Source organism: Salvelinus namaycush, chromosome 6 (assembly GCF_016432855.1).
Source record: "Salvelinus namaycush isolate Seneca chromosome 6, SaNama_1.0, whole genome shotgun sequence".
NCBI lineage: Eukaryota > Metazoa > Chordata > Actinopteri > Salmoniformes > Salmonidae > Salvelinus > Salvelinus namaycush.
The window spans coordinates 39747681-39774068 of record NC_052312.1 but is presented as its reverse complement, the minus strand read 5'-3'; the positions used below and the strand labels follow the sequence as shown (position 1 = coordinate 39774068).

At 42.2% G+C, this 26388-nt stretch overlaps 1 protein-coding gene across 1 annotated transcript; it reads left to right on the top strand.

Moving 5' to 3' along the window:
* Window positions 1-1408: 1408 nt before the first annotated feature.
* LOC120049391 (anoctamin-4-like) lies at window positions 1409-25696 on the top strand. The gene is made up of 24 exons (XM_038995659.1): window positions 1409-1540; window positions 1865-2017; window positions 2834-2934; window positions 3881-3925; window positions 4029-4160; window positions 4518-4624; window positions 4967-5022; window positions 5354-5475; window positions 5722-5856; window positions 6158-6254; window positions 6875-6935; window positions 14750-14832; window positions 16619-16759; window positions 17039-17203; window positions 19952-19988; window positions 20195-20306; window positions 20394-20451; window positions 20976-21073; window positions 21165-21307; window positions 24387-24539; window positions 24834-24981; window positions 25088-25207; window positions 25306-25414; window positions 25514-25696. The coding sequence occupies exons 1-24, from the start codon at window positions 1427-1429 to the stop codon at window positions 25694-25696; spliced, it is 2673 nt and encodes an 890-aa protein (XP_038851587.1). The 5' UTR covers window positions 1409-1426.
* Window positions 25697-26388: the final 692 nt, after the last annotated feature.

Here is a 26388-nt window from a genome sequence, read left to right as displayed (position 1 = left end):
CTCTCTGCAGCAGACATATGGCGAGTAATATGTTAGAAACATCGAATCGTAATAAAATCACAGTATCGCATCGCAATAAAATCACAGTATCGCATCGCAATAAAATCACAGTATCGCATCGCAATAAAATCACAGTATCGCATCGCAATAAAATCACAGTATCGCATCGCAATAAAATCACAGTATCGCATCGCATCGCAATAAAATCACTGTATCGCATCGCAATAAAATCACTGTATCGCATCGCAATAAAATCACTGTATCGCATCGCAATAAAATCACAGTATCGCATCGCAATAAAATCACTGTATCGCATCGCAATAAAATCACTGTATCGCATCGCAATAAAATCACAGTATCGCATCGCAATAAAATCATAGAATCACCATACATATAGAATCACCATACATATAGAATCACCATACATATAGAATCGTGAGATTTGCCATACATTATCATATCGGCACCTAAGTATCGAGATGATAATATCGTGAACTCCCGGGAAATTCCCAGCCCTACTATATAAGGCTCTGGATTCACCTATCTCCCATTTCCTAACCAACAGAGGATGTCTCCTGAAGGTTTGATAAGGTCTCAAACGTTACAATGTAAATGTTCCAGCTCCCTTACTGTTAGGTTATTTTATTTGTATTTGTATTTTATTGAACCCTTATTTAACTGAGTTTTACTTTATTTACTGAGCTCTGATAATACCCCTCACCCTCTTCTGTCATCTGTTTTCCACTAAATGTGGGGCCTCAGTCTTTACTGATGGTTGATTATATGATGAATTCTCTCCCTCTCCTCTCTGTCTCTCACTGTCTCTCTCTCTCACTGTCTCTTTCTCTCTCTTTTTCTCTCTTTCGCTCTGTCTTTCTGTCTCTCTCTCTGTATCTCTCCTCCAGGTGTGAGTTTCTCTCTACATGGGGCTGAGCTCCAATGGCAGAGCCCCCACAGACGCAGAGTTCTGCGTCCCCCGTCCCCTGGGGTTGAGGCTGCGGATTTCTCCTTCCCCCACAACAGGTCGCCAGTCAGAATGGAGGAGTCCTTGGCTGGGGCCCCGGATTCCCCCAGCACACAGAACAGCGTGCCACCCCCCGGTAAGCCATTTGGCACCTCCTTAAAGGGGTACCTCAACCAAATAACATTACCATAATGTAACTGTTGTGCAGCATCTTTTTAAAGAGCAAATTTTATGAGACAAAAAAACTTTTGTGAAGTTGAAATCTGCGTGGTAGTCATGCACTTAATTATTATAATTTTTTTTTGGATTTTTGTCAATATGTTGTTAATTGTTTTTGATGGATTAAGTGAGTTAGGAAGTAATCTAGGTGTCCACAGAATCAACAACATATTGAGGGTTTGACCAATGACGCTGGGTTTTCTGCTGATGTTCTGTCCAGTTTTGAAGGATGTGAAGTTGTTAATGGAGAGTTTGGAGGGGCTGAGCACTCCGTCCAAAGATGGCGACTCGACCCTGCTTGACCCCGGGACCAGTAGCATCCTGGACGACAACACCAGGACTGACCCGGCACCAGAGGTGAGAGGTCAATTACAGGTGTGTCCGTAAAGCACGTATGGTCGATGTGGGTTGAAGCTGGCTGCTGTCAGTGTTATTCTTATCCTCCTTGGGGGAACTGTAAAGACGTTTCGTCTTCTTAGGGTGAGCTCATTGGTTTCTTACTACAGTAGTGTGATATATAACCCTTGGAAGAGCATATTTAGATATTGTGCTTATGAGCAAAGCACTTTAGCTCAACTGCCTCTGTAAATGTTAGGCAGTGCTAATGGTAAAATATATTAAAGTCACTTTGGGTCAAACAACTTTATAGTGGTTACTCCCTCCCTCTGTTTCTCTCCCCAGGTAGGGAGAAGTAGGTCCAGTGGCTTGTGCTTCAGCGATGGCAAGTGCCACATCGACTACATCCTGGTTTACAGGAAGTCTGGTCCACAGTCGGAGAAGAGGGAAATATTTGAGCGCAACATCCGGGCCGAGGGCTTGCAGATGGAGAAGGAGGCGAGTACTACGGAGTATTACAGTAACATAGTATTACAGTAATAGTATATTATAGTATGACAGTATTACAGTAGTCACTGAAGCTCTGCCTTTCACTCATAAACCAATACAAATGTGCTGATGGCAAGTTTCATCCTCAAGCCTGTTTAAATGGAGCAGGGAAGCAATGTGCTGAGTGTGTGCTTTTGCATGTGTGTGAGAGGCTGACGCCTAGTGTGCTGACGCAGTAACATCAAGGTCATCATATGGAGCATTCAAAGAGACTATGCTTCTTCTCTCTTTTAACAGCATCATTTGCTGTCAGACTGCTTATGATGACAACAAGATGCAAGGCAGAATTCTGCTTGAAATTGTCAGAGAATGCAGTACTGACTATATAACTGTGCTACTGGGATTTTGACGAAATCAAACTCACATAGTTTGGTATCTTTTAAAGATCCTAGTAAAAACTATTCCGCAGCCATGACAGCGAATGCCTGTTAACTGTTCTGAGATCAGTCGCAGGAAATTGATGTCACAGGAAATGATGAGAGAGAAAAGAAAATCAATATTTCAACTGTCCCTTTCCTCTTTATGTCCAGTTATGATGTCCATAAAGAAGATTAGTCCAAATGAGGACTAAAAGAGATCAAAATAATGTCATATCTACTGAAGCTCGATACATGTGTGGCAACATGATTTTAGAATAGAAACATTTTCATTTAAAACATTAGATTTTATATTATTCACATTTTTGAATGTGCTAAGAAACTGTTCTAAGAAATAGTATCAACAGGACGTAATACTTCTAATGCTGGGTCTTTTCCCCTCAAACAGTTGTCTGTGTGCAACAGTGATGTGATCTTCCTGAAGCTGCATGCTCCCTGGGAGGTGCTGTGTCGCTACGCAGAGCTTATGAACATTCGGATGCCGTTCAGGTGGGGAGACGAACACACAGCCTCTGTAGTTCCAGACACTCACACACATAAATCACATCGACAAACAGGTTCCCACCACACACACTGCCTGTCTCTCTCTGTCTCGCTCTCTCTGTCTCGCTCTCACTCTCTCTGTCTCGCTCTCACTCTCTCACTGACTCTCTCTCTCTCACTGACTCTCTCTCTCTCTCTCACTGACTCTCTCTCTCTCACTGACTCTCTCTCTCTCTCTCTCTCACTGACTCTCTCTCTCTCTCTCTCTCACTGACTCTCTCTCTCTCTCTCACTGACTCTCTCTCTCTCTCTCTCTCACTGACTCTCTCTCTCTCTCTCTCTCTCACTGACTCTCTCTCTCTCTCTCTCTCACTGACTCTCTCTCTCTCTCTCTCTCTCACTGACTCTCTCTCTCTCTCTCACTGACTCTCTCTCTCTCTCTCACTGACTCTCTCTCTCTCACTGACTCTCTCTCTCTCTCTCTCTCTCACTGACTCTCTCTCTCTCTCTCTCTCTCACTGACTCTCTCTCTCTCTCTCTCTCTCACTGACTCTCTCTCTCTCTCTCACTGACTCTCTCTCTCTCTCTCTCTCTCACTGACTCTCTCTCTCTCTCTCACTGACTCTCTCTCTCTCTCTCTCTCTCTCTCTCTCTCTCTCTCTCTCTCTCTCTCCTCTCTCTCACTGACTCTCTCTCTCTCTCTCTCTCTCACTGACTCTCTCTTATATACTATGAATCTACAGTTATTTGCAATGCACTTTTATTTTCTGTATTTCTTCATGTTTGTTAGATAGAATCTGACCCCTCTAGAGCACTCTTACCATTCTAACACATGCGAGCACCGTGTGTTCCAGAGGCTTAAGTGACCTAGACTGCTAGACCGCCGCAGGCCACTGCAATGCATTAATGCACTGAGATTTTTAATAGTTGATAATGTTGTGGGAGTTTTCAGGAGAAAAATCTACTACATGCATCGACGGTACAAGTTCATGAGTAGGTGAGTGCGAATTGATTTATTGGTTGAATTTTGGGGCACAACCCTAATGTTAATGGTCTCTGGCAATGTTTGATGTGGTTTTGGGTTTTCTGTCACCATCCAGGATGGAGAAGAGAATCAACAGATTTCGAGGATGGCTGCCTCGCAAACCTATGAAGTTTGACAACAACGCCCTCCCTGACCTGGAGGAGAACGAGAGCTTTACCGCCCCCTTCAGTCGCTCCAGAATACATCAGTGAGTGAGTGTGTGTGTGTGTGTCCACCACCAGTCTGGTATATGTTTTTTCGTCACTAACTTAAAGGTGAAAATGAATCAATGTCTTCCATCTTTAAACCACAATTCTTAGTTTTGGGTACCACATTTTTGCAGTGTAAACAAATGAACAAAATTTCCTTGTGGGTGTGGTCCAATTTTAGTGGCCTTTTTGGGGGGGCTCACAAGCGCCTGTCGAGGCAAAATGATATAGAATGCACTGAGATGACATCAGGCCAAAATGGTGTGCTTTTCAAAAGCTCAATAAATCCAACGGACTGGAACGGTCTAGAAGAAATATGATCTAGGATCCTTTTCTGTATCTATATTATGTTACAGTTTCACCATTCACAACAAAGACACGTTCTTCAACAACGCTACCAGGAGTCGCATCGTCCATCATATCTTGCAAAGGGTCAAATATGAGGAGGGCAAAGACAAAATGGGTGAGATTGTCATCGTCGTCTAACACAGTTAGAAATGGCCTCTGGATAATACATTTACATTGTAGTCATTTAGCAGACGCTCTTATCCAGGGTGATTTACAGGAGCAATTAGGGTTAAGTGCCTTGTTCAAGGGTACATTGACAGATTTTTCACCTAGTCGGCTCAGAGATTCGAATCAGCGACCTTTCAGGTACTGGCCCAACGCTCCTAACCGGTAGGCTACCTGGCGCCTCTCCAAGTAGTACAAGTCCACTGCTAGATGTGTTCCACGTTTGAGATACAGCATGTCTCTGGTGTGTAGAGTTATTGACGGTGTCTTCATGTTCTTGTTTATGCTCCAGGGCTGAATCGTCTTTTGAGCAATAGTTCATACGAGGCAGCTTTTCCCCTTCATGAGGTAATGCACTGACACTTCACACATTGACTTAGAAGAGAAATATCACTTGTAGGATCTTCCTTTGAGTCGGTTCACTACAGCAGGAAAATAATCCTGTGGCAACCGGAAATGTGAATTATTATTTTATTTATTTAATGGACATTTTTGTAGGGGTTGATACATTTTTCATAGGGACAAATCAAGTCTTATATTTCAAAGTGGAAAATACAAACTTTCAAAGCATTTTTCAAACTCAAATACACTACAAGTTTGCATTTCCTGTCAGCAACAAAAAAAGTGATCAAATTAAGATCCTACATCTGTAGTTATAATAATGTGTGTGTGTTAACAGGGGAGCTACAGAAGTAAGAACTCCATCCGGACGCATGGGGCAGAGAACCACAGACACTTGCTGTATGAATGCTGGGCCTGGTGGGGTGTGTGGTACAAGTACCAGCCACTGGACCTCATAAGGTACAACACTGTGTTAACACTCCTGCTCTATAAGGACATCACAGATCTAATACAATGTATTATCTGCACCTTGCAGGTTGTCCTCGATCCTGCAAGCAATACAACTTCACCAGCCACATGTATTAAAGCCACATGAATTAATCAATGAAGGAGTGAATTTACTAGATCATTAAAAACGTATGAAGCCACAACATAATTTCAGTGGTGGTACATAATGACATGTTTGTCTCCTGGCGGTGTTGTCAGGCGGTATTTCGGGGAGAAAATTGGTCTCTATTTTGCCTGGCTGGGTTGGTACACTGGGATGCTGTTCCCTGCGGCGCTGGTTGGGCTCATGGTCTTCCTCTACGGCTGGTTCACCCTAGACCACTGCCAGGTCAGGTAATGTGAGCTCACCTAATACTCATTGGTCTTCTTCAATTAGGTTTTACCTCATTGTTTTACCTTAGTATTTTATACATATTTTATCCTTCACTATGTTTGGTCTTGTGTTCTTCCACTAGAAAAAATACCAAACAGACACATGCTTTACACTGGTGTAAATTTGGCCTTAGTCTGGTAGAAGTCTATTACCAATGCTATCAATGCCTTAGTTGTGTGGCAACACTGACACAGGCTGATAAATGCACTAAGAATTGATGAGTGTATGGAACCAGGCTAAAGGTTGTCTGTGATTCTCCAGTAAAGAAATCTGCCAGGCCACTGACATCATCATGTGCCCCATATGTGACGAGTACTGCCCCTACCTGAGACTCTCAGACAGCTGCATCTATGCCAAGGTGACTTCCGTACTACCATGTAGAGTATGTTAAACGTTTGCCCCAGACTGAGCAATGCTGACAAACATCAGGGCAGTTGTGGCTAATTCCGATCCTGGAGAGCCACTGTGTGTGATTCAAATGATTAACTAATGATGGTCATAAATTTAGACCACAATTATTTTGTGTTAGAGCTGGGCTGAAACAAAAGCCTGCGTACACTGCAGCACTCCAGGAACAGGGATTTTTGTCATATACTTTTTAAAACAACATTACATTTTTTGACAAACATTTCCTCCAGAGCTATGCCACAGTAACATAAGTACAACACACTTAGCAAGGTAACCTTTTTACTTCACATTTTTGTAATTTAGCAGACGCTCTTATCTAGAGCAACTTGAAGTAGTGAATGAATACATTTTCATACTGGTCCCTCATGGGAATCGAACCCACAACCCTGGCGTTTCAAGCATCACGCTCTACCAACTGAGCTCCACGGGACTACTTTGTGAGCTTGCTCTGGAAAATGTCTAACAAACAACCCTCCTTTGTAATCTTTCTATACAAATGTGACTACTTTATGCGTTTGTACTGAATTCATTTCTCTAAGCAATTGCTATTGATCTGTTTCTTGGCTTTAGGTCACCCATCTTTTTGACAACGGAGCAACAGTTTTCTTTGCTGTATTCATGGCTGTGTGGGGTGAGTTATCATTTAGTATAAATACTATAGGTTAAATTTAAAACAAATCTCATTTTATTGAAAAATAAAGTTTAAGAAGTAACTTACTCAACAGTTTTATGGATCAGCATTCCATGTTCACTATATTTAAGTGTCAGTATTTACAGTGAAGTGTTACATGGTTCTCCTCAGCATTGCACAAGATCCCAGGCAAAGGGTGTATAGGGAGAGTTAGTGCAGGGCCCAGCCTCCTCATCGTCATAGCAGCAGGGTCTAGGCAGGGAGGATTCAGCCACTTCTACGTCATAACGACAGTAAGCCGGTGGTTTCACACTCTTCAAGTCCTCTGGAAGTTGAATGATGGAGGAAGGGACTGAAACATATGGAATACAGGTGTTATTAACATTGCCTCCAGTTTATTCAAATGAAAGGTCGCATTTCAACCTGCTTAACTTTTGATTTCAGAATGTAGGGAGATCGAAAGTGTTCAGTGGATTTGATGAAGCAAAAACAAGTTTTTGTCAAACTACATACTTGCCTTGGTCAGTTCATGGATCACTACACTGTGTCAAGGCAACATCCCTGGAATAGGCCTACCTGTTGTGAGGAGCTTCCCTGTAGAGGGCAGGTTTTTAAGAGCCTGCTTTAGCCTTGTGTCAAAACTCCAGCACTTCAGCAGGCAGAACACAGCTAGGTAGAATTGCAGGCCAAACGCCAACAGAAGCGCTAGCCAAATGAAGACCTGGGCGGCTGTGTGAGAAGACAGGTGGGGAAAGAGTTAGTGAGATAAAGGAAGAGCGCAAAGCTGATAGACTGATGTAGAGGAAGGGATGATCAAATGTCTACAGTTTATCCAAAATGTCCCTGGGGAAATGGACCTAGATTAGACCTAGCACATCTGGACAAGCGCTCGTAATGGCCAGGGCCAAGCCCTTTGCAACATATAGCAAAGTAACGATACAGAAGTTGTAGACTGTAACCAGTGTGGTGGAAAAAGGCAGTCCAATCTCAAAATAAAAAAGCTTTATTACGAGCATGCATGCAAGGGAAAACCAACTTGACTCGCTATTTGTTCTCCACAGACATTTTATACAGACCAAGGATGGGGTGGGGTGTTTCACATGCCCTTCAAATGAGTCCGGTACTTCTGCTTATCACCACAGATAGTAGACTCTGAGAAAGACCAATCATATCAAGGACATGTCCACTCCCCCACACATCCTGGGACAACAGGAACAATGAAAGATTGTTTGACAGGAAATTACAACAGGGCAGTTTAGAAACAGTTCTAAAACAAACTAGTTATATTACATATCAGGGAACAGAACAACCTGAAAGACAAGACGAAGAACAGATTAAAAATCAAATTAAAAATCTAATTTCCTCTTCCACACCAGTCCTCTTCCATCTGTTTTCCAGAAACGTACACAACAGGCATGAACTATGGCTTTAATACACTGTAGATACCGGACTGTAAACTGCCCAAACACTAATCCATACTACCAGTCCTCTCTATTTTCCAGATAGTTCAAATGAGAAATACAAGTTGTGTCATGTTTCTTCTATTCTTCTCAGGTGACTTCCAAAGCTGAGGTGGTGAGTGCGCTGCCAGACTGTGCTCATTAAAATAGCTGTAACTCTTAGTTTTTCAATTATTGATTGCACTGCAAATTCAGACATTGTCTTCAGGGCTTATAGAAACCACTCTTATAAATGTCCTTGTCATTCATCTTTTATGGTGAGCAATTTATGGTATAGAGGGATTTAACTTCAACATACATTGGATCAGGTATTCATTACACACTCTACATATAATACTGTACTGTAAGTCTACTATTTAAATTCAGTTTATCCAAGAAGAATGAATTGACCAACACAAACAATGGAGCAATGCTCCAAGGTGCATTCTAGGCCATTTTCAGATGCAATATATAGCACTTGATTTACAGTTGAAGTCGGAAGTTTACATTACACTTGGTGTCATTAAAACTAATTTTTCAACCACTCCACAAATTTCTTATTAACAAACTAGTTTTGGAAAGTGGGTTAGGATATCTACTTTGTGTATGACACAAGTCATTTTTCCAACAATTGTTTACAGACAGATAATTTCACTTATAATTCACTGTATCACAATTCCAGTGGGTCAGATGTTTACATACACTAAGTTGACTGTGCCTTTAAACAGCTTGGAAAATTCCAGAACATGATATCTCGGCTTTAGAAGCTTCTGATAGGCTACTTGACATAATTTCAGTCAATCGTAGGTGTACCTATGGATGTATTTCAAGGCCTACCTTCAAACTCAGTGCCTCTTTGCTTGACATCATGGAAAATCAAAAGAAATCAGCCAAGACCTCAGAAAAAAAATTGTAGACCTCCACAAGTCTGGTTCATCCTTGGGAGCAATTTCCAAACGCCTGAAGTTACTACATTTACATTTAAGTCATTTAGCAGACGCTACTACGTTCATCTGTACAAACAATAGTATGCAAGTATAAACACCATGGGACCACGCAGCCGCCATACCGCTCAGGAAGGAGACTCGTTCTGTCTCCTAGAGATTAACGTACTTTGGTGTGAAAAGTGCAAATCAATCACAGGACAACAGTAAAGGACCTTGTGAAGATGCTGGACGACACATTTACAAAAGTATCTATATCCACAGTAAAACGAGTTCTATATCGACATAACCTGAAAGGCCGCTCAGCAAGGAAGAAGCCACTGCTCCAAAACTGCCAAAGCCAGACTACGGTTTGCAAATGCACATGGGGACAAAGATCGTACTTTTTGGAGAAATGTCCTCTGGTCTGATGAAACAAAAATCGACCTGTTTGGCCATAATGACCATCGTTATGTTTGGAGGAATATGGGGGAGGCTTGCAAGCCGAAGAACACCATCTCAATCGTGAAGCACGGTGGTGGCAGCATCATGTTGTGGGGTTGCTTTGCTGCAGGAGGGACTGGTGCACTTCACAAAATAGATAACATCATGAAGATGGAAAATTATGTGGATATTGAAGCAAGATCTCAAGACATCAGTCAGGAAGTTTAAGCTTGGTCGCAAATGGGTCTTCCAAATGGACAATGACCCCAAGCATACTTCCAAAGTTGTGGCAAAATGGTTTAAGGACAACAAAGTCAAGGTATTGGAGTGGCCATCACAAAGCCCTGGCCTCAATCCTATAGAACATTTGTGGGAAGAACTGAAAAAGCGTGTGCGAACAAGGAGGCCTACAAACCTGACTCAGTTACACCAGCTCTGTCAGGAGGAATGGGCCAAAATTCGTCCAACTTATTGTGGGAAGCTTATGGAAGGCTACCCGAAACGTTTGACTCAAGTTAAACAATTTAAAGACAATGCTAACAAATACTAATTGAGTTTATGTAAACTTCTGACCCACTGGGAATGTGATTTAAGAAATAAAAGCTGAAATAAATAATTCTCTACTATTATTCTGACATTTCACATTCTTAAAATAAAGTGGTGATCATAACTGACCTGACATTTTTTGATTAAATGTCAGGAATTGTGATACACCTTTGCCAAATACATTTAAACTTAGTTTATGTCAACTTCCGACTTCAGCTGTATGTGATTCACTCACCCGCCGTTGGCGTGGGTTCTGGCTGCCAGACCCAGACGTCTGACTGGGAAAGGTCCAGAGAGAAGCTGTCATTCTGGGGACAGCCCATCGATCTACTCCTTTACACTGGACCAGGACCAATCGAGACAAGACGGAGACATTAGCATGTAGCGTCAACCACCAATTGCTTTAGATAACAACATTTTGGACTTGACAGAGGCTGTCATTCTTCATAAGAGCTTGTGACAGTAGGGTTTGCATGTTTCTTCAGTGTACGTTATGGTTACTGATTGCATACTTCATGAGTCATGATTTTTGTCATACTGTTTTGAATGGTCACGTGTTGATCAGTGGTCGTTGTTTGTGATGGCTTTACTTAGGCATCGTGTACTTAAAGCTTGAATCCAGCGGTGAAACTGCCACATCCGTTTGCGATATTACAACAACAAAGACGTTACTTAAAACTTCTTGACGCACGGATCCCTTTAGCGGGATCATTTTCGTAAACAACCGCTGAATTGCAGAGCGCCAAATTCCCAAAAAATACTAAACATTTATTTTCATGAAATCACAAGTGAAATATACCAAAACACAGCTTAGCTTGTTGTTAATCCACCTATCGTGTCAGATTTTGAAAATATGCTTAACAGCGAAAGCAATCCAAGCGTTTGTGAGTTTATCGATCACTAGACAAAACATTAAGAACACCTAGCAGCCATGTAGATTGGTCACGAAAGCCAGAAAAGCAATAAAATTAATCGCTTACCTTTGATGATCTTCGGATGTTTGCACTCACGAGACTCCCAGTTACACAAATGTTCCTTTTGTTCATAAAGATTTTTTTTATATCAAAATACCTCCATTTGTTTTGCGCATTATGTTCAGTATTCCACAGCCTAAGCAAGTCATCAAGGCTTGACGAAAATTCCATATAGTATCCGTAAAGGTCGTCAAACGTTTTTAATAATCAATCCTCAGGTTGTTTTTAACATCAATAATCGATAATATTTCAACCGGACTGTAAACTATTCAATACTGGAGAGAAAGAAAATGTTGAGCAACCAGTGTCGCGCGCAAGAACATGCTGACCAGACCGGACACGTCGCGTGCGTCGCAAAATAAATTTAGAAATCCATGTTATTCAATTATTGCACCCACACTGCTTGCGCGCGCCAACGAGCGTCTGCGACACCAAGGGCTAAAATAGATGTCGTTCCTATTTCTGACGCAGATCGCGCTGCAAGTCCTGCCTCTCCCATCTCCTCATTGGTTTATAGAAGCAGGTACCCACGTGCCATCTCCTCATTGGTTATACCCACGTGGGTGACTGAAAGACGAACTTTGTTGCCGGTTGTCGTAGTAATACAATTAAAGTTTTAGATGCGATCACCATATAAGTTCAAAGATGAAAAAGCCTGGAAGGAGGAACGATGACTAGAAACGATTCCGTTGGCCGTTTTATGTGTGGATTAATTGTCGGAGTAGAGGTCCTTGTGCATTTCAGGTAAAATAACAACTCAATGTTTATATCCCAGGACAAATTAGCTAGCAACAGCAAGCTAGCTAAATAGGACAAATTAACATTAGCTAGCAAGTGCAAGCTAGCTAGCTAAATTGCCATACATGTTTAATGCTTTTCGACCTGTCCCCAAATTAATGTCATTGGTTCAGAGTTTGTTTTGATATTTTAACCTGCGTGTCGTGATCGCGTTTGGTTTGGGGGGGAAAAGAAATGTATGCACGATAGCGCACGATGGCGCACGCGCGCAGCCGGTTTGGGTTCCGTGTTGAGGGACATCCGTCTATCCACTGACGCGTTTTGATAAATCTCGCTCATTTTTCAAAATAAAAGCTTGAAACTATGTTTAAAGACTGTTCACACCCTGAGGAAGCCACAGGAAAAGGAATCTGGTTGATATCCCTTTAAATGGACGAAAGGCAGGCAATGGAAAAGGGATTTTTCAAAATATAAGTCACTTCCGCGTTGGATTTCCTCAGGTTTTCGCCTGCAAAATCAGTTCTGTTATACTCACAGACAATATTTTGACAGTTTTGGAAACTTTAGAGTGTTTTCTATCCTACTCTGTCAATTATATGCATATTCTAGCATCTGGACCTGAGAAATAGGCAGCTTACAATGGGAACGTTATTGTTCCAAACATAAAAATTCTGCCCCCTAGCTTCAAGAGGTTTTAAAACAAATTGTTTTTTCCCCCTCGGCCATCTTTGCACGTGCGAGAGAACAGCAGAGTATGTACGATTGTGGATGCTTATTTCCTCAAAATAAGAACAATACGGGTGGGGTGTCCAGTGGTGCTGTTTCGCCTATTGTGAATTTTTTCCCTAATGTGTTATCTAATGTCTTAGCGAGATTCATGTATAGGTTAATGGGGTCAAATGTAGGTTAAATCTCCACCATTCATCATTCTCTTGGGTGCAATGTCTACCAAAAATATTTTATCTAACCCTGCCTTTAATTAATTAGTCACAAATTGGCGATTTAATCTCCTTGGTACAAAGTTACAGTACTTCAATGGTCAAATATATTGCGTTAACTGTGCTTCACTCAACTTCATGCAACAAAGTAGATCAGCTGAAAACGTGAAGCAGTTACAGTAGGTAGCAAAAATGAATAAACTAACCTGAAACATGTAAGTAATACATGTTAGCTACACTTCAATAGCACACTACTCTTTTGTAACAATCCCATAGCCTACTCACGTTTTTAGTCTTTTTGTTGTTGCTAGAGCAAATTATGGAAAATCTACAAGTGATAAACAACCTAACTGCATTCGGTTTTCTTTCAACTGGTAGATTGCAATAATTTTCTGTAGTGCAATTACATTAACATTTTAGTAATTTATCTGACACAATATCCAGACACACTTATAATCATATAGGTGCATACACGTGGAACCACAGGTATAAAAGTATGACAATAAAGCAAAACATTTTAAAATACATTTGGGATTAATCAAGGCTAAATAACTGCATAGGCCCTCAGATACTTAATACATCATGGTTCCCCAACTCGTGGGCTGTGGGCCGAATTTGGCCCGCTGGTGGTTTTATTTGGCCCCCAAAGTTTTCTGAGCAAAAACGTTTTCTTTTTTGGGGGGGGGGGATTTTCATTGTTGGACATGAGACTGTAAAAAAGAAAACAGCTTTAGTTACTTTAATTTAAGAAATCTGTTCCCAAGTATTCTCCCGCATAATAGAGAGACATGACGTGATCATATACAAATGCAAGCAAGGTTTGAAATTATTGTTTAAGTCAAACAATCTGTTTGGGCAGTCTTTTTGCAGTCTACAAATTATTTGTAATTATGTTCTAACCTCCTAACCATGCGCTGAAGAAAAAAACGGCCCGCGGCTGAATCTAGTTTGATGATTCCTGCAATACAATATCGTTGGACTGCCTGTAAATAAGTATAAAACACAACCTACCTGGGTTTGTCTGGAGAGCAGTGGATCTTGCTGCAGGGCCTTGCTGTTGTCCAACACTGACTATTTCTTGGCATTCACCTACAGTAGAACACCATTGAAATCGCTTCATTAACATTCCTCTGAAGTGTGCTCCCCTGCTGCTGGCTCTGCAGAAACATGTGCCTTTCCACCAAAAGAGACCGCTAGTCACTGGCCGGCATCACGCAACTGTCTGGAACTACTAAAACATGTGCCTTTGCATTCAGAGCTACTAGTTTAACTGATCTTAGTCCAGCCTCTGCAAAGAGAAATTGCTCTGATTGTCAAGTGACACACTGGTAAACAGATTGGCAATGGGTAACCCATCCAAAGGACCTTATTCAGGAGAACCTTCCCTCTTTCTCCAGTGCTTTAAAGGCAGCAATGGCTTGTTGGTGAAATGACCTATTGTGACCATCCTAAATAGCTAAAATAGTGAACAATTTTAGATAACTGAAGTAACAGTATGAATCCTGGCACCCAGCAACCCTGCTGCAAAATACTTGTATTATTGTCTTATCTGAATGTGGAGAACTTCTTGAAGTGATAATTTAATAATTTTGAGTCATGCAAAACAACCTTCCTTCAACATTGAATTTAAATGGTTCCTGTTTTTGGCAGCATTGCAAGAGATGGTTGAATTTAAATGATTCTGTTTGTAATACATTGCCAACACTGTTTTATAGCTTGAACACAAGTGTACATATTTGTCCCACATTGAATATGACACATACTCACCTAGCCCTAACAACCCTCAAACACTAACCTAGTTGTGTATTTTAGCAACCGTGTTTCTCGAGTTCTGGAAGAGGCGGCGAGCGGTCCTTGCGTATGACTGGGACCTAATTGACTGGGAGGAAGAGGAGGTAAATATATCTTCATTGTAATCAGCATCATCAAATTAGAAATAATCTCCCAGGCATAACGTGTGTGTTTCTTGCAAGAAGATCTTTTCAGATACATTTTTATTTTTTTACATTTCTTATAAGATTTTAACAATCATACCATGAAGGTCCTAGGGACGTTCCACTTTGCTGAAATATACAACATATTACAAGAGGGAGCATTGCCTTGAGATTCCCACTCGGGTTATGACTAGGTTTGAGTAGCGGGAACTGGGTTACTGAGATTTTCCACCCAAACCCAATCCCTTTTCTCTGGATAACTAACAGCAAGAAACCGGTAAATTATTTCTATGAACAGCATGATGTGAAATATAACTGTTAAGATTTAGACATATAATTTATCGAGTCTATGGCCTTCTCTCTGCTATCACAAATCTCCATGATCAATCATCAATGCTCACGTTGGGGACACACAGCCCACCTCAGTATGGAGCACAGAATTGTTTTCTTTTTTTTATGTTGAGGTACATTCATGTAATATATTTTTTTAAACACCCCCTTTCTAAAATTAGGGTTTTAAATTGAATAACAAAAATATATACATTCTGCCCACTTATTTTCCTTCCAAATGTGTTTGCCAGTTTTGCACATATCTAAATATTACCAAACGGGGTGGTTATACGCTAATACACACGTCACACAACATTAGGGGAAATATTATGAAAGGTGTGTATATAGGTGTAAGCCTACTAATTATAGAAATGTAAAATAGGCCTTACTACATAAATTTTTTCAATCAAATTCACTTGCCTATAATTTTAACTTTGTAGGCTGCATGTCCTGCACCAGCATAACAGTTTCTCTCCCAGCTTCATGGTTTGAGCGATGTCCATATAATACAGTGACATAGTCCACACTCAAAAAATTAAACACTTTGAATGACACTTCCAGTTTTGGCGGGAAATACTGGGTTACCCGGGAGAAAAGTGATTTTATTCTTGAGATGGAACATTTGTAAAATACCAGGAAAATATTCAACCTTGGTTATTTTTACATTTACATTTAAGTCATTTAGCAGACGCTCTTATCCAGAGCGACTTACAAATTGGTGCATTCACCTTATGATATCCAGTGGAACAACCACTTTACAATAGTGCATCTAAATCTTTTAAGGGGGGGGGGCTTAGAAGGATTACTTTATCCTATCCTAGGTATTCCTTAAAGAGGTGGGGTTTCAGGTGTCTCCGGAAGGTGGTGATTGACTCCGCTGACCTGGCGTCGTGAGGGAGTTTGTTCCACCATTGGGGTGCCAGAGCAGCGAACAGTTTTGACTGGGCTGAGCGGGAACTGTACTTCCTCAGAGGTAGGGAGGCGAGCAGGCCAGAGGTGGATGAACGCAGTGCCCTTGTTTGGGTGTAGGGCCTGATCAGAGCCTGAAGGTACGGAGGTGCCGTTCCCCTCACAGCTCCGTAGGCAAGCACCATGGTCTTGTAGCGGATGCGAGCTTCAACTGGAAGCCAGTGGAGAGAGCGGAGGAGCGGGGTGACGTGAGAGAACTTGGGAAGGTTGAACACCAGACGGGCTGCGGCGTTCTGGCCGCAGCCCAGAATGTTTTATTGACCTCAGGTTATTGACCTCAGGTTATGACACTCTGCTGTGTTCTTGAAATACCCACAGTTATGCGTTCTACAGCGGTTTCAAGAAATCCAAGGAGACGTGTCATGATCACATTCCTAGAACATTTTGCAGACGTTTGCAGAACATTCTGGGAGCGTTTGTGGCTCAGCCAGCTTTCTGTGTGCTGCAGGAGGAAATCCGTCCCCAGTTTGAGGCCAAATATTCCAAAAAGGAGAGGATGAACCCCATATCTGGAAAGCCTGAGCCGTACCAGGCCTTTACAGACAAGTACAGCCGACTCATCGTCTCAGCTTCTGGAATCTTCTTTATGGTAAGTCCCTGGAGTAGGTATAGTGAATATTTCATAATAAATTAATTTGAGTAGGCACAGATTCATTAAAATGGTTTGCATGTTGCCTCATGCTTGCCGCTTGTTGAACTAGTTTCCCACTGGGTTTTGTTTGAATTCATTCAAATCTTCGGTAAGTGGCCCATGCAGGAATCAAACCCACAACTGTGATGTTGCAAGCAAGCCAACTCAAGCCAGTGAGCTATCGAATTTGCCTTGTTGCTATTGGTGTGTCTGACCAGAATGTTTTATTGACCTCAGATACTGGTGGTGATCGCTGCCGTCTTCGGCATCGTGATTTACCGCGTGATCACAGTCAGCACTTTTGCCGCCTTCGGCTGGGCTCTCATCAGGAATAACTCTCAGGTGGCCACCACCGGCACAGCCGTGTGCATCAACTTCTGCACCATCATGCTCCTCAATGTGGTAAGGGCTTTGTTGAGAAATGTAATTAGGATTATGAGATTAAAAAAGTGGCATATATATATATATATATACACACACACACATATACAGTGGGGGGAACAAGTATTTGATACACTGCCGATTTTGCAGGTTTTCCTACTTACAAAGCATGTAGAGGTCTGTAATTTTTATCATAGGTACACTTCAACTGTGAGAGACGGAATCTAAAACAAAAATCAAGAAAATCACATTGTATGATTTTTAAGTAATTCATTTGCATTTTATTGCATGACATAAGTATTTGATCAACTACCAACCAGTAAGAATTCCGGCTCTCACAGACCTGTTCGTTTTTCTTTAAGAAGCCCTCCTGTTCTCCACTCATTACCTGTATTAACTGCACCTGTTTGAACCCGTTACCTGTATAAAAGACACCTGTCCACACACTCAATCAAACAGACTCCACCCTCTCCACAATGGCCAAGACCAGAGAGCTGTGTAAGGACATCAGGGATAAAAATGTAGACCTGCACAAGGCTGGGATGGGCTACAGGACAATAGGCAAGCAGCTTGGTGAGAAGGCAACAACTGTTGGCGCAATTATTAGAAAATGGAAGAAGTTCAAGATGACGGTCAATCACCCTCGGTCTGGGGCTCCATGCAAGATCTCACCTCGTGGGGCATCAATGATCATGAGGAAGGTGAAGGATCAGCCCAGAACTACACGGCAGGACCTGGTCAATGACCTGAAGAGAGCTGGGACCACAATCTCAAAGAAAACCATTAGTAACACACTACGCCGTCATGGATTAAAATCCTGCAGCGCACTCAAGGTCCCCCTGCTCAAGCCAGCGCATGTCCAGTCTGAAGTTTGCCAATGACCATCTGGATGATCCAGAGGAAGAATGGGAGAAGGTCATGTGATCTGATGAGACAAAAATAGAGAACTTTGGTCTAAACTCCACTCGCCGTGTTTGGAGGAAGAAGGATGAGTACAACCCCAAGAACACCATCCCAACCGTGAAGCATGGAGGTGGAAACATCATTCTTTGGGGATGCTTTTCTGCAAAGGGGACAGGACGACTGCACCGTATTGAGGGGAGGATGGATGGGGCCATGTATCGCGAGATCTTGGCCAACAACCTCCTTCCCTCAGTAAGAGCATTGAAGATGGGTCGTGGCTGGGTCTTCCAGCATGACAACGACCCAAAACACACAGCCAGGGCAACTAAGGAGTGGCTCCGTAAGAAGCATCTCAAGGTCCTGGAGTGGACCTAGCCAGTCTCCAGACCTGAACCCAATAGAAAATCTTTGGAGGGAGCTGAAAGTCCGTATTGCCCAGCGACAGCCCCGAAACCTGAAGGATCTGGAGAAGGTCTGTATGGAGGAGTGGTCCAAAATCCCTGCTGCAGTGTGTGCAAACCTGGTCAAGAACTACAGGAAACGTATGATCTCTGTAATTGCAAACAAAGGTTTCTGTACCAAATATTAAGTTCTGCTTTTCTAATGTATCAAATACTTATGTCATGCAATAAAATGCAAATTAATTACTTAAAAATCATACAATGTGATTTTCTTGATTTTTGTTTTAGATTCCGTCTCTCACAGTTGAAGTGTACCTATGATAAAAATTACAGATCTCTACATGCTTTGTAAGTAGGAAAACCTGCAAAATCGGCAGTGTATCAAATACTTGTTCTCCCCACTGTATATCACACACACACTGAGTGTACACCTGCTCCACCCAAAGGACATCCAGCCAATGGCAAACCAGTGGTTAAAAACGGGTCATTGATGACGGGACAAAGGAGGCTGACACAAGTTGTGCAGAGCAGCAGACGTTAGTCAACTGACAGTCCAATACAACATTGCTGCCCAAAAACACACAAAAGAATGCACAACTCGTCGTACCTTGACACGAATGGGGTATGGCAGCCGACAACCTTACAGAGTTCCACTTCTTTCATTAAAAAACAAGAAACTGTGGTTGCAGTGGGCTAAGCAACGAAGACACTGGAGAATTGGGAATTGGAAAAACATTGCCTGGTCTGATGAATCCTGGTATGTCAACATTGCAGGCTGGTGGTGGTGGTGCGATGGTGTGGGGTGTGTTTTCATGGCACACATTAGGCCCCTTGATAAAAGTGGAGCAACATTTGAATGCCAAAGGATATCTGAACATCATTGCCAATCAGGTGCATCCCTTCATGGCAGCAGTGTATCTGTCTGCAAATAGATTTTTAACAGCAGGATAATGCCCCATGCCACAAGGCTAGGATTGTCCAGAAATGGTTCCACAAACATGAATGAATTCAGCTTACTGCAGTGGCCTGCCCAGTCATCAGATCTCAATCCAATTGAGCATCTGTGGGATGAGATGGAACAAGCTATTTGGAGTAGAGATCCACTACCAGCAATTCATGGGGGAATCATTGGAGTCAACATGGGCCAGCATCCCTGTGGAACGCTTTCGACGCCTTGTCCATGACCTGATGAATTGAGGCTGTTCCTTGGGCAAAGGGGGGTGCAACTCAATATTAGGAAGGTGTTCTTAATGTTTTGTACACTCAGTGTATATTAATGTCTATCAGTGGTGAAACCCTAATGTCGTGTAGCGCTTTTTGATATAGTTAAATACAGTTGCGCTCAAAATGTTGCTAAAAATGGATCCTAACGCCCTTCAATGTCATGACGTATCGCGTTTTATCTACAACAGCATGAGAATCATGGAAAACAAACCCTATTAACTGGTAACCTTGTTTTTTTCAGTTGTATGAAAAAGTTGCCCTTCTGCTCACCAATTTAGGTAAGCTACAACTGTTCCTCCATCTGTCATCATGCTGTAACATGCCCTCCTCAGAGGTAATTACAGTCAATATAATGCAGGGGCTGTCATTTTATACACACCCTCTCTCTTTCTGTCTCCCTCTTTTCTTTCTCTATTTTAATCTTATTCTCTATTTTTTCTCTCTTTCTGTTTCTCTGTCTCTCCCTCTGTTTCTGTATCCACAGAGCAGCCAAGGACTGAGTCCGAGTGGGAGAACAGCTTCACCCTGAAGATGTTCCTGTTTCAGTTTGTCAATCTCAACAGCTCTACCTTCTACATAGCTTTTTTCCTGGGCAGGTGAGGAAACATCTCTACTGTAAATTGTAATACCCAGCTATATTTCATAGAGATTAGTTAGTAAAATGATGTGACCACCTTTGTCAGGTTCACTGGTCGGCCAGGAGCCTATATCCGCCTCATTAACCGCTGGAAACTGGAAGAGGTGAGTGAACTTGTATGTTTTTCATTAGGCTTTTCAAATGTGTTCAATGTGGAAAATTTATAGTGGAAAGTACTCTCGTGGACAGATGCACATAACATAAATGGTAGTAGCATCTAACGACAGACTGTGGGATGCCACTACGAATTAGGAACTTTGTTCCAGTACGTAGATTTTTCATCACTGATCACATCACAATTTCGCAGGTGCTCGCATCTTTCGAATCTAGGAAGTGGAGGGGACAATTTGTCCCGTAGACTTGCCAGAAACTGTCTGAGAGTTTCAGTTTAGAGGGGTGGAGATTTCACTAATCTCTTTAGTATATTTCCTAACACGTCTCCGCACAGAACTGAATTGAATTTATGCCGTCCCAGATTAAGTGGAAAGTAGCTTGGAACACTGTACTCTCACTCAAACCTCTGTGTTATGAACCAGAAAATTAGAGTTAGGGTGTAGGGTTACTGGATAGTTATTTGAAGAGTTGTTGATTGAATAAAGTTTCAGCACTGTTTCCCCTTTCTGTGCAGTGCCATCCCAGTGGTTGTTTGATAGATCTCTGCATGCAGATGGGTATCATCATGGTGCTCAAGCAGACCTGGAACAACTTCATGGAGCTGGGCTACCCGTGAGTATGGCCTGGCTTAGCCAATTAGACGCAACTAGCGCCTAGGGTGTCTTCTCCACCAGTCACCCCCCGCGACTTTATTGTTTGTCAGGCTGATCCAGAACTGGTGGACGCGGCGAAGGCTGAGGCAGGAGCACGGCCCCAACGCCAAGGCCAGCTTCCCGCAGTGGGAGAGGGACTACAACCTGCAGCCCATGAATGCCTACGGACTGTTTGACGAATACCTGGAGATGAGTATGTGCCCTTTGACCCTGAGCCCACGTTTAAAGAAACTGTCCAATGAAAATCTCACTTTTAAAACTTAATATTCTGTAAACTCATACCCAAATAATGTTGTTGACTCATCCTATACTCGTATTTGTGGCCAAAGCATACATTGGAGAAAAAACACTTTAAAAAAACACCTCAAAAAAATGTTTGGGCTATTTCCACATAGAGGATGATGTCATCCTCCTGGCCAATCAGTTGGTCTACTCATATAAAAAAAATATTTTTACCAGTGTACACCCACACCTTTCTGTTGTTGGGCCACAACGTTCCAATACAAAAAGGCTGCTTTTTAACATACTTAAGTACCATTTTTTGAATGAAAAATATTTCACTCATATTGTAATTTGTTCTAGGTTATATTCCATAGAAATCTGGAAACACTGGACAGTTACTTTAAAATGCAAATCATTTCTATCTCACTATCAATCAATTGACCAATCAGAAGAAATCAGTGTGGCTCGAGCGATATAGACCTGAGTGAGCAACCAAGTAAGCCACTGCTCTGCATTGAGAACACAGAGTCATTGCCGTCATCATCTTGTATGCAGTTAATACACAAGTGCAGGAAACATAGCCAACTCCTCTGTGGAAGATGGGTGTAAAAATGTGTTGATGTTGTCATCGATAGATCCTGTTCTTTCTGTTTGTCCCATTCCCATCAGTGGTGCTTATACTGTTCTGTTTATGTTCACACGCTTTGACTAGAAATGGCTCAATTGTAGACAATGTGGAATGATTTGGACATGAAATGCTAAACATGTTAATTTTGGGGATATTGAGTTACATTGGTCTTTGGACAAAAAAACAACAATGTTAGAATTTGGGACTTGTGGCCAGGTATATAATACCAAAGGATTGATTGATGTCTAACCTTATCTCTAGACGTCTTACAGTGTAAGGAAAACAATGTACATGTGTATATTGGGTGAACCATTTCCTTAAACAATTTGGGTAACACTTTACACAGGGTTCTTATTACTGTGTAATTATTCCTGTGAGTACAGTGTAATTATTCCTGTGAGTACAGTGTAATTATTCCTGTGAGTACAGTGTTACAAGAATTTTAATTACTCATCGTTACACTCCGACTTAGAGCAGCACAACTAACCCTAGCAGCACCCCTAGACGTAACCATTAGTTACACTAACAGTAAGTACAGTGTAGCAATGACTAATTACAATTATTTTTGCACTGCTTACAATAATAATTCAACAGTAATAAGAGTAGTGTAATGTAAATTGTTAATAAGTTGAGAGAACCTATTGGTCAGATGTGGGACACCAACTCCGTTGTCATTTTTCCCTGATTGCCTGATTGCTTGCAGTGAACATGAAAGGTACTGTAGAACAAAGTGTTGTTTACTAGTTAGGTCATGAATGCATGTGCCAAATATGTTTATTGCGCTCCTTGCCATCATATTCTGCTTTGCCAGGCAAACTGCACATGGAGAGGAGAAAGACCATGAATATTAGCTAAGGACCTAATTACTTCTATAGAAAAAAGATTTCCACTGGGCAAAACAGTGTCCTATAAGGGGCTGCAGGTGGTTCTGCAGTGGGCAAAGTGCTGGTGTTAGTGGCAACTTTTTCTCCAGGCTGCCAAGACAATAACACACCTGACTACAGTCTATTGATGACTATAGATCACCTCAGAGGATGTTGATTAACCTAACTAGTTTCTGGGTGGTGGAAATGACCTTTCAGTCTGAGAGATTCCAGACTGAAATACAGCCTACTTGAATAAGTGGCCAGTTCATAGATTAAACGTCACAGGGCCCACAAGGCTAAAAACACCTGTAATAAGAATACAGAATTTCTAACAATTTATACCAGTATTACAAATGACCCGGGAATGTAATTGACCAAGTAAACGCTGGTGTAAAGATTGAGTGGTTATGACCTGTGTATGATGTCATTATTGAAAAGTTTACTGAATTATAATGCGTTGCAATTCTCCATGTGAAATGTCCATATCAATCTGTAAGCTCTTCACCTTTACAGGAATGACATCCTCTAAAGCGGCATGCAGCCTCTGCCAACTTGACTAACTAGGAGAGATCATTATTGAAATGTCATCATTTCACTATTTTATAATCCTATAATACAGTCTGATATTTAAGAACTGTTGAGTAAAAACCGGACCATGTTTGGACAGTAAGATCTCTAACCTGCTCTTGTTACATTCTAGAATAAGTTGATCTACATGACTGATTTATCCTCTTTGCCCCCCTGGGGAGCTGGAGGTCGAAAGGTTAACCATAAACTAGCACTCGTACAGTGTTTGCTCATGTAAACCATTATATACATGCCATGTACTGTATATATCATGTTTACATTTATTTACCATCAATGTGAATGCTGGTAAATATGAATCATTAATGTCTACATAGATTTTCCAAGTGTATATTGAAGGAAGAGTCTGCCCCGAAACTATCTTTTGGTATTGTTTAATTAGTTTGAGGTGGAGTTGTCCTTTAAGTATGATTATGTGAGGTATACATAAAGCAGGCACATGCCATGTATTAATCACACAATGGTTACTTGAAGCATTTCTCCTACATGTGTTTGGTGTAGACAGATTTATGTATGACAATGTCAGATGACCGTGACATTTATGACTGACAGATCAGTGTAACGCTTAGGCTGGTTGCACACAGCATGCAGCTATATCCACATGCATGCGTCACTGTTTATTTCAACCCATAATGCTATTTTAGCCCATAATGCTGCATAGATCCATTATGTGGTGTCTCTGTAGGCTTTTTGAATGCTGATTTCTATTTACGCCCGATGTACTGTGACTTCCTTGGCGAGGCTCTTCACAAAGCACAAAATCAAATGGCTAACTTTGTCCTGTGAAATGCCCACACGCACTGACATACAGTAACAATTGCGACATTGAATGGTATAACCTCAAATCATATTGCCCTTTGAGTGAATATGGCTTTGGGGTGGCCATCTGTACAAAATGTAATGGGGTTTTTGAATGGGGTTTTGAATAGGACTACTGGTGACGCTTTACTCTCTGTGTCTGTGTGTTTCAGTCTTACAGTTTGGCTTCACCACCATATTTGTGGCAGCTTTCCCCCTGGCCCCGCTCCTGGCCCTCCTCAACAACATCATTGAGATCCGCCTGGACGCCTACAAGTTTGTCACCCAGTGGCGGAGACCCCTGCCCTCTCAAGCCAAAGACATAGGTTAGGCTCATCTTCCGGTCTGACAATCCCCTACTGTAGGGCCATTTTCAAAGGAACGCAAAACATGCCATATAGACGTAATTGTTTTACGCCAACACCGTGCCTCAGCTATTTTCACTTAATGGAACCCTATTTCATTAGTTTCAGCCGGCCAGTCTATTATGCTTTATACTTTTGGAATCATTTTCATACCCCTTTATAAGTATTCTTTGAAGAAGTCCTGACAGGCTGCTTGCTGGTGAACTGTAATAAATCATTTGCATCGGAGCAAGAACATTGTTATTTTCCCTCCAGGGATCTGGTACGGCATTCTGGAGGGCATCGGTATCTTGTCCGTCATCACCAACGCCTTTGTCATCGCCGTCACCTCCGACTTCATCCCACGCCTTGTATACGCATACAAGTACGGCCCGTGTGCCGGGCAGGGCCGGGCCGGGGAGAGGTGAGCGAGCCTGACCACAGTGGCCACACAGGCAAAGTGTCTGCCTTTGACATGTATTCTGGCATCACAACGTCAAACCACTGACATTTTATTGTTTCCTGTCCAGGTGCATGATGGGATATGTGAACGCCAGTCTATCGATGTTCAGAGTGTCTGATTTTGAGAACACGTCGGTGCCCAGGACAGATGGATCGGATACGTTTGGAGAAGCAGTGAAGTACTGCAGGTAGGTTTGGTGACCAAAGAGAGTCTTGGTATGGTTGGGCTTGTTTGAACAGAAAAGTCATAACTTTTGACCTTTCGACCCTGTGTTTGACCCCCCAGGTACCGTGACTACAGAGAGCCCCCAGACTCGCCCGGTGAGCCATACTCCTACACGCTGCAGTTCTGGCATGTCCTGGCCGCACGACTGGCCTTCATCATAGTCTTCGAGGTTAGTTTGTACAGTTCATTCCATTCAACAAAACCATAACACAATATTCAACCGAGATGATTCTGTAATTACTGTACTATTGGTGTTGTTCTTTTGTAGCACATGGTTTTCACCATCAAGAACCTGATCGCCTACCTGATCCCAGACCTGCCCAAGGACCTGCGGGACCGCATGCGGCGGGAGAAGTACCTGATCCAGGAGATGATGTACGAGGCCGAGCTAGAGAGACTGCAGAAGGAGAAAAAGAAGAATTACAGGGCCCATCATAACGCATTGCTCTGAATGCACAAACAGGTGATAAATAACTACACTGCACTGAAGGGACCAGCACGGAATACTGACAGGCAATCTATAAGTTTGCAGGCTGCAGAGTGTGGCGCATAGGAATTACATTTATATATAGGAAGAATAACTCACCTGTATGACCAATGTGTAGCACCACTCATCTGGGTGAAGCACAGCTGTCATTTTATGCCTGAACGCTCAACACACATCAGCTATCGAAGTAAGATTTGCCAATTGAAGCACGGGACGACAAGGGACCAGGTTGTGCAAGGAAGGGAAATAAGTAAATAAAATAAAGTAATGTCCTATTTGTTCCTGTTGTCTAGAAGTTCCACTACTGTTGTGATTATCTACTGACACTCTCTCTATGACTCCACAGGTCATGCTGGTGTCCATTTTTGCTCGGTGGCGTTGTGTGTGGGAATGACAGAGAACTGGCTGCATGCACGCCAGGGACTGTCCTGCCTGTCTGCGTCTCTCACTGGACCAGGTGAGCGCCCCCAAGAGGACCGTCCAACAAACCTGCATTCAGCATGCTCCTCGCCATGGTGTTCAAACGTACTGTACGTCATTTTGAATCCGAGAGGCCAGTGGGTGAGGGGAAAAAAGATTGGAACATACATTGGAACATTTGACAATATGGGTTTACTACTTTTTTCCAGATTGCTCCTTCCACTTTGGACTCACAA